We start from the raw sequence: 13,417 nt of genomic DNA, 5'->3' as shown, positions 1-13,417 counted from the left end.
GTTTACAGGAATTTATGCAGCGATCCAAATTTGAATCTCCCAAAACTGATTCAGGATATCTGCAGAGACAAACTGGGTTATATGATACATGCATAGCTTTATACCCAAGTAAAAGCTCCAATCAGTAAGATATCTGAAATGATAAAGGTACCTTACTATATGATCAGACATTAAGGAAACATGCTATGTTGAAGTGCTGGCCTCTCTGACAACAATGCAGCAGCCAGTATGTCCTCCTTCTAACTTTAGATTCTGGTCCTGAATGCTCTGGATTTGTTTGGACCAGAGAAGGTAGGCGGTTTTAAGACACCCCCACACCGCCGTTTTGGACGCCCCTCGGTTTACCAGATATGAGAGCAGTTATCAGGTCAAACCAACAGGTGTTGCAGTGATGGAAGCGGGCAAGAGAAGTGGTTCAGATAGAAGTGATTGTACCCGACTTAAAAAGCCTCTGCATGTTTCTAATAAGCTCCACGAGCAGAAACGTGCTCAAACTAGGATCAATATTGGAGATGCTTTTGAAAAATGGAGAGAGGTTAGAACACAGAAAGGTTTACAGACTGATGCAGAGCTGGATAAACACTGAAGCTTCAGTGTCCACCACATGGTGACCTGTGTGAGCATGGACTCTAGAGAGGAGGGGGGGGGGGACAGATTTGCGAATTGTGGACACAATCTCCTTAACTGTGTACATGGATTTGTGAACTGTGTAATATAAATCTGCTCGCACAGTTTATGAAATTTTACGCACATCTTGCAAAACTTTGTGATCATTATATGAAAACACACCCACTGATTGCAAACCTGCTCGCATGGATTTGACAATTTTGGTTACAGATTATCAAACTACCTCAAATCGGGGGCTTCGGGGCTCCTTACAAAACATAAATGTATGTCTACCATGTTTTTTTTTTTTTAATTAGTCAGAGCTGTTCCTGCAGTGACTAGATGAGTGTACGTTTGTGTAGGTTGCCCAGCTTTTACCTATTGCGTGCAGGATGTATATAGATTTACAGTTTGTGTGTCCGTGCATGTGGTTAACTTGTGACATATTACTTCCTCTCTGTTGTGGTCTGACAATGTATATGTCATTTTAAATATTTTATGTTCTAACATGTATGTGTGTGTGTGTGTCTGTGTATGTGTCTGTGTATGTGTGTGTGTATGTGTGTGTGTTTGTGTGTGTGTTTGTTTTTAGAATCGTCTGGACATTAAGAACGGCTGCATTCTGCGTCTGACCAAGGCACCGGTGAGTCTGCAGCCACCGCACTCGAACGCCACCACGGCCCTACACTTCATTCTCCCCACATTCCTGCAGCTTTCTGGATGCTTCAACCTTTCATTGTTTTTACTCTACATGACTCAGAGAGTCAACTGAATACAAAGACAAAAGAATCACACACACTCATTTGTTACATACATTGAAAAAACAAAACAAATAATTGTGTATGAAAACTAGAAAAAAGTGAATTTGTCTTATGTGTTTTGTTTGTGACCATGTGTGTTTCTTTGTGTGTTTTGTGGATGCTCATGAACGCAGGGTCGCTGTGCAGAAGACCTGTTCAAAGGCATCCAGAGCTCCGATTCAGGCGTGCGCTGTGATTCGCTGAAGGAGCTGGCGAGCACATCTACAGACGTTACATTTGCACAGGAGTTCATCAGCCGAGACGGACACCTCTTATTGGTTAAGATAGTCGAGGACTCAAATGAGTAAGTACTGTGTGTGTGTGTGTGTGTGTGTGTGTGTGTGTGTGTGTGTGTGTGTGTGTGTGTGTGTGTGTGTGTGTGTGTGTGTGTGTGTGTGTGTGTGTGTGTGTGTGTGCGTGTGCGTGTGTGTTCATCTTTCTGGGGTTGAACGCTCTGCCTCAGATTGAGATCAGTGGTCGTTGCATCCTGTCGTGCTATATGTGTAGACGAAAAAAGTGTTGCTAAATATTTAAGGCTGCACATATTTAACCACATACTTTAGATAAATGCAAGTTGACTCATTTTAGTTTCTATGATCAGAGGTCACACCTACAAACCTACAAACATACATGTAAATAAATAAAAACACTATTCATTGAACTACTGAAAAGGTTCTACACATGCAGTCTACCTGAACAGAATTTTTGTGAGGGTTGTCATGGTACCAGAACATACTAATAGCAATCAAACAATATCATTAACTGTTTTGATACCAGAGCGAAACAAGCAGAAGTCCTCGTCAGCCATCTTTTTTAATTTCCAAGAATCGCATGCTAACACGCTGTCTGTTTTTGTGCAAAACAGTTCACAAGGAAATATAAAAACAGTAGAGCTCCTGCTGACAGCTTAAATAGAGTAAGTTACAAATATAAAGGCTATTAGAAAATATATGATAGAATATAAAAACAAATGTACAAATTGTGCAATGGAGGAGCTGTGCAGGTATAGTCAAGATTGCGTGCAGTGTAAATAGAAAATATGAATTCCAGTGTGCGTTAATGTAACACATAGATTCAGTTTCAGCCTTCACATTACTGTAATGTTCTCTGACTGTGGGGCTGATGAGAGTCTGGGTTATGTCAGGGGAGGGCAGGGATGTTATTCATGAGGCGGGCCCTTGAACACGACTTTTGCCTCTTTATAAGAAGTGTCAGTATTTGAGGTTTTGTCAACCTGTTAATTTGAATGGACCATCGCTGATTTCTCTCAGAACTTTTTGATTCTATGGATCGTTTAATAATCTGAGATGTCATCATTTTTATAACACATGGTATTGAGGTATGAAATATGTTGACGACCTCAGTGAACAAAATGTGTCTTCTGTGTGTCATTCAGGAGTAATGTGATCATGACCCACACTCTGACAGGCTTCATGGAACTGATGGATCATGGGATAGTTTCCTGGGAGAACCTCTCGTCGGTCTTCATCAAGAAGGTGCTGAACCTGACGCCTCGGCTTGTACTCTCCCACAGTTTTTTTCTCCTTTCTTTTCATCCTTACTTTTCTCTCGTCCTTCAGATTGCCAGCTTCGTCAACGCCAAGCCCACCGATGCATCCATACAGCAGGTGTCCTTGGACATCCTGGAGAGCATGGTGCTGAGCAGTCACAGCCTCTTCCTGCAGGTCAAACTAGAAGTGACCATGGAGAGACTCATCGCTCACCTACAGGTGTAAGTCACAGATTTTGGCTAACTACCATAACATCCATAAAGATCCAGGGAGTGATTCAAAATGTCAAAATCTTGTCTCTTTGGAGAGTCAGGAGCAAATGAGGTCAGCTGACTTGAGTTGGCAAAAGTGAAAAATAAATGACTTTAACAAATTTACCAGAAGTTAAATGTTACAATAATCTCTTTTTCAAGTTTAACATCCACATTGAAAATTAATAAATAAATTGGAAGCAACGGTAGCCTATTTGTTTGTGCACTGCTCCATGTAAAGAGTCCCTCTCTCTCTGCCCGATGTCTGACTCAATTCACTGTCCTGTCTCTAAAATAAAGGCATAAATAAACTTAAAAAATAAAAATAAAAATAACAAATTTAATGGCGATAGTCAGCTCTGGATTTATCATCACCTGTTGAAGTGAAAGATAAAAAGAAACAGACAGAATAACACCTTTGTGTGAGGGTGATGAGTGTTGTTTCTGTAACAGGACATCTTTAAGTATCTCAAACACTCATGCTGATTGTATCACTGCAGTTTATCACTGCAAGGTTTCACACTTTAATCATGAAATGTGTCGATGTGAGACTTGAACCTTTAAAGAGCATAAACATCGTTTTGATCTCAGCCTCCCCACACACACACCCACACACACAAAAACGCACATTTCATGCATCTGTGGAGCATCTGAGCTGTGTTCACTTTCTCCTCTCTGATCTCTTTCAGGACAAACCAGCAGATTCAGACCAAAGCCATGGCGCTACTAATGGCTCTACTACAAACAGCCGGAGACTCCGACCGACAGGTGCTGCTGTTATAAACTTCCTCTTCTCATTAACCCCACTCATACCGTGCTACTGGAAATGTCCTGGTATTGTCAGAGAGGGCAAACGGTTAAATCAGTTCACCTCCTCTTCCTGCCAGCCCCACAATGCTCGGTGAGCACGTGGGCGAGGTGGTGATGATGTTGTGTACACTGAGTGGAGTTTCTCTGTCTTATACACTTTACTTCTCGCCTCTGATGCCAGTTTTATGTTTTTTACTCTTCTGAAATATCCTTTTATATGTTGTAGTGTATTCAACACAGTAATAGTGCTTTCACACTTGCAGAAATCTCCTGAAAACCTCCTGATATTTCCCGGAGGAGCTGTATGTGTGAATGCAAACAGACGATTTGTCGTTGTTTTTTTCCGTCACGTCTTACTTCAGGAGACCCCCCCCCGACCTCCTCCTGTCTGACAGGGATAGTCTCCCGCAGTGTGGAGTATATGTGAAAACGGCTTAAGAGATACTTAAACTGAAGGCTTCTCCTCCTCCTCCATCTGCACATTCCCAGGGAAAATTTAGAATCTTCTAGAATAGAAGAGTATGTCTGACACAGAAAGTCTCTAACTGTTTGGTGTTTAAAGGGCAATTACTGGAAAATTTGACCGTGAATGTCCTAAAGCTGTCTACAAAATGTCAGGAGTTCATGTGTGAAGGGGCTATAGACTTTCAAACGTTCAGACCAGCAGGTATTTAGTTGGTTTCAGGGCCTTCCTGTGTGTCTGTCACTTCCAGACAATGTGGTCTGCAGTCCTGAATGAGTATGCACTCTGCATGCTTTAACTTCACTGATGTTTTTTTATATATTAGTATTTTCAGACTGAACCCTTAATCACGTGTGAACGCAAAGAGCCAAATTTTGCACTCCGACCTTACCCAGAATTCTTCCTGCCTGCCCCCCGGTAGTGCATATATGTGAAAACAGCTTGAGGGATGCAGCATGTGATTTTGTGTTAAGGGAGGTTTCTGCACCAGCAGTCCATCATTGACCATGTGAGTCAGGATCCTGCAGGCGCTGTGTCTGAAGACATCTTGGAACAGCCCAATCTTCTAATCCTGCCTGCTCATTTTCAGACAGTAGAGTCTTTCTCTCCCTCTGTTCTGTTCCTCTCTCTCATTGTACGGAACAGATCCTTTATTCAGCGCCCAGTCTCCTTTCTGTCAGACTCTCGTTGTTACTCACACACACTTCCTCGTTTTAACAGTAGGTCAACACATCCACCCTTCTTATCAGCAGAATAGTCTTCAACAAAACGGTTGGGGATGCATGTACCAGCAAGAGACGATTTCATCACAGAGGTCGAAGTCCAACATGCCAACCGTCGTCCCGCCCACTAATCAGTGACTGACACTTTGACGCCACCTCATGTTAGAAACATGTCATTACACCCAATTTACACCTTTAACATGTGCTCACTCTGTTCTCATGTTTGTTGTCTTCTCTTTTCCAGGATATGTTTGCATTCCTGAGCAAGAAGAACCTCCGGCAGTACATTTATAAAGTAAATGATTTGCTTATTTGCATTAATAATCTGCACAGTTAACAGAGTGATTATGTTATGAAGTGACCAATGCAACAGTGCATTAGTGTGTTAACAAAATAGCTTTTTTCTCTGCAGAACATCATCCACAGTTCTGGTGCAGTCCAGGATGAGATGGCTCACTACCTCTATGTGCTGCAGTCTGTTACCTTGAATCACCTGGAGCCTCGCATGAGGACGCCACTGGACTGTTACAGCCAGGTGAGGATAAACATTTTTTATGACTTTCTGTGAATTCCACAAACAAAGATGTCAACATTTCCTCTTGTCTGTCTCGTCTCTGTGTCACTCCAGGAGCAGAGAGACATCCTTCACGGCCTGCGTCAGGCGGCGTTTGAGACAGAAAGCGAGAACAGCCTGAGCCACGAGAGACGACGCTCGCTCTGCGCCAAAGAGTTCAAGAAGTTAGGCTTTTCTGTAAGTCTTTATTGTCCCCTAATCATTAATTTGAAACGTTTTACACCATCAAAGGTTTGAGTAATTGTGCTGTTCATATTTTCAGACTGTGATTAATATTCTCTTTTATGTCTTCTCTTCAGAACAATAGTAACCCCGGTCAGGACTTGGTGCGAACGCCTCCAGGTCTTCTCGCTTTGGACACCATGTTTTATTTTGCTGCACGCTATCCGGACGCCTACAGCAGGGTGACTATGATTTATGTTAATTAAATACACATTCATATTTATTTCTTCAAATGATTATTTAGGGATTTTATTGCAGAGACAGGAAATTGGAATAGAGTCATAAATCGGGATGAGAGAGAGAGAGAGAGAGAGAGAGTGAGGAATGACATGCGGGAAAGGAGTCACAGGCTGGATTTGAACCCGGGGCCGCCCACTTGGTGCTTGACTATAGCCTCTGTACATGGGGCGCATGCACTAACCACTAACCTACTGGCGCCCCAAATACTCCTTTATTTGAAGAATCAGTATTACAGCCACAAAACATTATTTCTAACATTTTCTGACTGTGCTATGTCACAGTTAGCATCATGTCAATGTCCTTGAGCAGAAGGACTTTAATCAAAGCTGTTCCTTTTTTAAAATATTTGTATTTATTTGAAATACCTGATGACAGGTGATCATGTAACTCACTCATGTTTTGTCTGTTTGAGCACATGTTAAGTACTTGTTGAGTAGTAGTAAACCTTGTTTTGAGGGTTTAATTAAGAACCAGCTTTAATGTAATTCTTATGTCTTAATGTGTCTCTCTCTCAGTTTGTCCTGGAGAACAGCAGTAGAGAGGACAAACACGAGTGTCCTTTTGCACGGAGCAGCATCCAGCTCACTCTCATCCTGTGTGAAATCCTTCGTATCGGCGAGCCTCGTAAGTTCACCTCCGACCTGTTAATGCCTTAAGCGTTTCTCCCACTCAATACTGGTGTCAAACTTAAAGCAGGAGTCCGCAGTTTGTAAACACAAAGTTCAAACTGGCCCCCCCTTCCTCCTGTGCTCATCGCCCCCAGAAGCCACACTCACTGCAGGACGCAGTGTGTACATTTACTTCAGGTAGCTACTGCACGGCAGCACATGCTAACCTCCGGTGTTTGGCACCTGCCTGTCCGTCAGAGAGCAGGCCAACTTAGCATCTGCCAGTCACAGCCAACACAAGGTCACCCAAGTCACGTGACTTCCACGTCCGTCATATTTGCCGGTTTGAATTGCATCCAATCGCTGAATTGTACCTACTCCTGAACTCACCTGCTCTGCTGTCATTGGCCGGAGGAGACACACCAGCTCTGCCCAGAAACGTCCTGACTCAACCAAAACAAACCAGAACAGTACAATCCAGTCAGAGGACAGGGTCTCTGCAGACACATTTACCACCACACATGTATGGAGGCACATTAGTGATGATTGAGCAGAATTACTTTTGTATAAGTCTGTGTTTTAGTTTATTAGGAAAAAGCTACTGAATCTATCTTTAATACGTCATTGTGTATCTCAGCCTCAGAGACGGGATCCCACTACCACCCCATCTTCTTCAGTCAGGACCGGCTGATGGAGGAGCTTTTCTGTGTCTGCATTCAGCTGCTCAACAAGACCTGGAAGGAGATGAGAGCCACACAGGAGGACTTCGACAAGGTACGCTAAGCTTAGCATGCTGTAAAAGTCTGCCTTCAAAGGCCGAGCAGGACTGAAGGAGCCATGCAGGAGCCATGCAGGAGGATTATGATTGAACAATCGTACCTAAAACTCATTCCTCTTTTTTTTTCACCATTAAAAGAGTCAGCAGCTTGTTGGGTATTTTAACATAAAAACATTTTGAACTCAGTGAGAAACTAAATAAGCATTTTCTCCAAAACAACACAACAAGAGGAACTGCTGTCAGTGGGATTACCAGCTACGGGGCACCGCTGGTTTGTGGTTGATGCGTGTGCCCTGTATGCAGAGGCTGTGGTCCTCCTCGTGGGCGGCTTGGTTTGGCATGTGTGAACACAATCAGCTGAATTTTTCACTCTGGCTTCACACGGAGTTTCTCCTGCCAGACCCCTAGTATTTTTTCTGCAGAAAGTCAGAGTGAGCTGATGTGAGAACGCAGCAGGATATTATCAGGAGAATTCACCTCGAGCGATTTGGAGGGGGTGGTGACGTTTATTCCCCGGATCTGTGCACGACCATAGACTGTCTGCTCGTATACGATCTCTGTGCACGCGGTATGTTCTTCTCCACTCTTTTGTTGATACTGTGATTCTGTTGCACTACACGTAGAATTCATATAAAGGCAAATATTCTAGTTTTAGCATCGTGTAGTGGACTCTTTTGCTTTGTCTGCCACTTCTGCGCTTTTTGTGTCATGTCTTGCCAAAGGAGACCCCCCGCCCCTCCGACAGGGATAGTCTCCGGCTGTGAGGTGCATGTGTGAACAAACCAGACCAGGAGGATTTCACGGTCAGACCTCCTGAAATTCTCTAGAAATTTTCAGGAGTGCGTATGAGAAAACAAAGCGGTTCTCAGCGGCAGTGAGTTGAGTCTCTTATCTTACGTGGATCTTTGCAGGCGTTAAAGAGAAGAATCAAGCCCACCTTGAGTTTTTTATTGAATATTCTGTATTGAAAGTCTTCACACAAGTTAAAAAATAACTATGGATAAGCTCCACACACAGGGTGTAGCTTCAAGAAAAAGGTTTTATGGTGTATCTGTGTTAGTTTGTACTTTTGTCACTTTGTATAGATTCATTCTTATGCTAACCGTCCTCGTCCGGCCCCCACAGAAAGACCTGCCCCTGCTTTAAGAATCACACAGCGACCTTACAAGTACTTGTGCGATGGTAATGGGACGAGCCAAACCTTTAACAGCTGAGTTTTGTCTGAGAGAAATATTGAGAATCGAGCCGCCTTGAAAAGTAAAAGCTGCAGCTTTTGTCCTGATTCACATTTCAACCGCTCATCATCAACAGAGTGCTCTCCTGACGCTCATAAAACTCACTGACCCTTTGACCTCTCAGGACATGGCCAGTGTTTTGAGCACCAGGCCAGCAGACCGGCCTTTTGTGTTCATCCCCGGCCCCCTACCCAGGGTGCTTTTGGGCAGGGACAAAGGGGCATTAGGTAGACAAAGAGAAGCGTGGTCGGCGGCAGAAACAGAGGGAGAAGGAAATGAGGAAAAAACAAAGCGCTCAGGGCACGAGCAGTAATTACACAACAACAGAGAGGGAACGTAAAACCTCTGGAAACAAAGTGAGAGGGGGAGAATGAGAGGGCAGGGTCCTGAGAAAAATAAAGCTGATGAACATTTAGGCAAAATAAATTGGAAGTATTAGTGTGAGAGGTTGTCAGAATTTCCAATACTTCCATACTTACTGAAATAATGATCGACCGCATCAAAGAGTACAAAAGCTTTTTAAAAAGTACCATCTTCAGTCGTGTTTTTAACCCAAAGCTCTGGCAAGAAAGAGAGAGAGCAGCGGTGCACACGCACAAAATTCACAGATTGATTCAAATGGAATAGGAGTGATAATCAAGATGGAATATTTGAAATTGGGTCCATTCCCTTTTTGGGGGTTTTTGTTCGATTTAGACTCTGTGCAGGAGTTTGCCTGCTATTTGTGGTAATTAAAATCAAGAAATGAAACATAATGAGGTGCCCAGGACTTGTGTTTGCAAATGTTTGGAAACAGGTATCAATATTGTCTGGTTTTTACTAGTATCACATTAAACTCTCAAATCCCTCCATCCTATTACATCAATATATTCTTCCAGCGCTGCAACCCCCTGTGGTAACACACACACTTTCTCTCTCTGTCACACACATACACACACACATATAAAGCATTCGTGCACATGCTGCAGGGTTTTTCGGGAACAGAGGCAGCTGCCACTCATCGCTCCTATTGGCCAGTTCGGCTAAATAACAGAGGCTGGACAGAGGGGAGGGGGGGAGGGGGGGGGATGTGCATGTGTGTGAGAGTATCAGGGTGTCTGTTTACAAAACAGCCACATGCCTGCACCTCTCCTGTCATGTAGGTGTTCTCTGTCTGTTCTCTGTCGCTCCCTCACTTTCACCGCCTGTCACCTCCGTCACTTCTCTCTTATCGTTGAATTTGAAGTTGGGATCGAGAAATAAAGTCAATAATAGTCTCATCTCTGGAGAAAAAAAGATGGAGGTAAGGCTGCTATTTTTGAATTTGTTCTGGGTTGGATTCACCTTTTTGTTGTTTATTAGTTATTATGTTGTTTGAGGAGGAACTCAGTACAAGTAGTTTTTTAAATATTCAGAGGCAGAATTGGTTGAAAGTTGACACTTAACAACAGAAATGATTTACGACATGAGAGTAAAGATGACATAGCAGTGTGAAGAGGCCGTCTGAGGCTTCACTGCATAATAAGGTCGTCAACATTTTAAGATACTTCCATACCTTTGGATACAACGTGTTTTAAAAACAACACAATCTCTGCTATTATAATGCATGGTATCAAAAAGTGCTGAAGCTTGAAAACAAGACACATCTTCAGTTATGATTTTAACCACAGCTGAGGTGAGAGAGCTGCACAGGTCGGAAAATACTGAAGTTTCTCAAGTCCTTTTGGAGCCTCATAAAGATGCTACAGTTTTGTATCTGTGTCTCACAAACAGAGAGAGAGCAGAGGAGGCGACACTGTCTGAATTGCATGAATACATTGGCAACATGTTTGTGCAAATGAGTGACATGTGTGAGATAGTTTGCCTACAAGTTTTGGTTATTTGATACAAGAAATGACCCAATATTTGGGGCTTTTTGTTGCCATGGTATCCAAGCAGGTTTGTATGTATTGTTGGATTTTTGCTAGTATCATATCAAAGTTTGCCATTCTGGTATCTGGGCAACCCTTCTGCACAGGGAGGTCATTTTGAAACTCTAGCTGTTTGTTTTGTGTCTCTGCAGTTTCACACAAACTAGCATGACAGTGTGCAGTGCACCTTCAGCACTGCCAGATGGAGAAATCGTTGACCTGTCAATGATGAGTGTGAAAAAACACTGACATGAGATTATTGCTTTCGAGTAATCACATTTGATTTACTTCTCAGCAGATTCTTTGCTGCAGCAAACGGTTATTTGTCTCTGGACAAATAACCTGGACTGAATGACTCAAATGAGACTTTAGTCATTGATTGTTCACTATCAGTCGATTATGGTGCGAACAGGAATGATGTAGGTCAGCAGAGAGTGTCGGGAGAGCGACAGCCGGACAAATAGTGCCAGAGTCGGCTCATTCCCGTAGCTTTATAGATTCTGACATGGATTTTCTGCAGTTTACGACTGATGCACGCACACTGAAGCGAGCTATAGATTTGACACACATGCAGGGGTTCTGTTTGACTCACTGCTCCGAGCTCTTCTTTCAGGATAGCAGAGGTGACCTCAGGTGACCCCTGTCCCTCTGTGTGAGCTTCAGTCTAACAAGTCACACAGAACACACACACTATCACATTGATATCGCAAATGCCAAAAATCTGTTAAAGTTATAGTGATCTCGATGAAATAGCCACACAGTTTGTCCGTCATTGATTGTGTTCAGTCTGGTTGGTGCGAGGTTGTTGCACAAAAAGGGGTTTATAATGATCGTACTGATCAATGACTTGCTAATGTGTGTGTCAGAAGAGGAGGGGACGTTGGGATGGGTTTTTGTGATTTGACATTGTGGGACGAGGAGAGCTCTTAAACTTCAAACTGATGATAGAAAAAGGCAGGAGATGTCCTGAATGGATCAGAAGAAAGGGGCGGAGCTAAGACAGAGAAATTAATGACATACTCCTAACTGCTGAATCTTTAGACCTCGTTCTCTTGTAAACGTTCTTATTTTGATTTCTTTTTTGCCTTTATTTTTTGGCTTTTTACGCCTTTATTCAGAGATAGGACAGGGGATACAGGCAGAAATCAGGGAGAGAGAGAGTGGGGAATGTTATGCTGGAAAGGAGCCTCAGGTCGGATTCGAACCCGGGCCACCCACATGGAGGATCAGCCTCTGTACATGGGGCATGCACACCAACTACTAGGCTACCAGCGCCCCTCTTATTTGGATTTTATTGGCTAGAGGCTTTTATTTGTCGAACAATGGTACCGGGTGGTCCCTGTTTTTCTCTCATACTAGCTGCTAGATTCTGAATTCTAGTTAAGTTCTTTATAATGAGAAAAAATCAAACTGTGCAGACTTTAGGATGCATGTTGCATGGCTCTACACAGATATTTATTTATATTAAATATGAATATAGATTCTCTGTCAGCCTCGAGAACAGTGGAGTTCAGTGTTGGACTTTCATTCCTATCAAACAATCTCTATCACTGCAGGATGATGGAGAATGTGACCTTAAGTTCAAAGCTCAAGAAAAGCTATAAAGCCGGGCTTCAAGTACTTTGCAAGCGGCCACCTCTGGTGTAGATAAATGCAGCCAAGGCAGAACTGCAAAAAACTGCAGTTCCCCAAGTGTCCACTTGAGGCTGGCTGCAAAAAGCCCTGGAAGTCCCATCAACATCCATATTCAGACTCCCCATTTTTAAAGCAGAAATACAACCTGGTAAAAAAATAGTTTCATTCTCTATAGCTCATTTCTTTATTTGCAAAAACTGTACGAGGAGGGGATTTGTTTTCTAACTCGTGTTTTGTTTTTATTCGGGCTAAGAGGTATTAATACAACACTGACGCGTTGTAACTGTTTGTCAGGAGACTTAAGGCTGACCTCATCTTCATCTGATTGCATGTTCCTACATTAATGGAAAATTAGGTGGAGATAGCATTTCCAACATGGCGACTGCCTCACTGAGACACTACGTCCATGTTTTATACAGTCTATGGTATTTTGTTGCACAAACTTGTTTCTATTTTTTTTTCTTGTTGAAGTTGTGTAGTTAAGAAAACTGGTGTGTGCACATACAAGCAAAAGGCATACAGGTGCTTGACGAAAAATGCATTTCTAGTTGCCATCTGATGATGTGTCCATGTTATGAGTAGAAGTCCTCCTAACACTGTTAAGAATTGTTTCCTTTAAAACTCTTCAATCCAAATCTTTGAAACATAAGGATGTTTTAGTGTGTATGGACCTCCACAGAATAAACAAAGTAAAAATAAACATCAGTCCTACTCTCTGCATTCACTTATCCAGCCTGTTTATGAAACTGTCCCTCTCTCTGTCTCGACATCCCCCTCCACAGGTGATGCAGGTGGTGAGGGAGCAGATCACCAGGACGTTGTCTAGTAAGCCGACCTCCCTGGAGCTCTTCAAGAACAAAGTGAACGCTCTGAACTACAGCGAGATCCTCAAACTGAGGCAGACGGAACGGCTGCACCAAGAAGAGACTCTGGCTCCTCCTGTACTGTGAGTTATCAGGATGTTTACAGATTACACACCTGTCCTGGATGAAAAATGAACGTGTGCACCTTGTCCACTCACTTTGATGAGTCTCATACTGAGTTTCATAGAACCATGACCAAGAAAATGTTGA

General features: G+C 42.9%; 1 protein-coding gene across 3 annotated transcripts in view; it reads left to right on the top strand.

The window, feature by feature from the left end:
* The window catches only part of elmo3 (engulfment and cell motility 3), a 54,220-nt gene that overhangs the window by 36,072 nt on the left and 4,731 nt on the right, over window positions 1-13,417 (top strand). For 2 of the 3 annotated variants that reach the window (XM_061036736.1, XM_061036737.1), the window contains exons 5-16: window positions 1,199-1,249; window positions 1,541-1,710; window positions 2,803-2,902; window positions 2,987-3,138; window positions 3,858-3,936; window positions 5,408-5,458; window positions 5,576-5,698; window positions 5,792-5,914; window positions 6,037-6,141; window positions 6,715-6,823; window positions 7,445-7,581; window positions 13,127-13,290. In XM_061036736.1, the coding sequence (XP_060892719.1) occupies window positions 1,199-1,249; window positions 1,541-1,710; window positions 2,803-2,902; window positions 2,987-3,138; window positions 3,858-3,936; window positions 5,408-5,458; window positions 5,576-5,698; window positions 5,792-5,914; window positions 6,037-6,141; window positions 6,715-6,823; window positions 7,445-7,581; window positions 13,127-13,290 (1,364 nt within the window). The remainder of the gene's footprint in view (window positions 1-1,198; window positions 1,250-1,540; window positions 1,711-2,802; window positions 2,903-2,986; window positions 3,139-3,857; window positions 3,937-5,407; window positions 5,459-5,575; window positions 5,699-5,791; window positions 5,915-6,036; window positions 6,142-6,714; window positions 6,824-7,444; window positions 7,582-13,126; window positions 13,291-13,417) is intronic. The other variant, XM_061036738.1, reaches the window with a different exon arrangement.

Source organism: Labrus mixtus, chromosome 4 (genome assembly GCF_963584025.1).
Source record: "Labrus mixtus chromosome 4, fLabMix1.1, whole genome shotgun sequence".
Taxonomy (NCBI): domain Eukaryota; kingdom Metazoa; phylum Chordata; class Actinopteri; order Labriformes; family Labridae; genus Labrus; species Labrus mixtus.
Note: the sequence above shows the minus strand (reverse complement) of the source record. Positions and strands in the feature narration are given on the sequence as shown.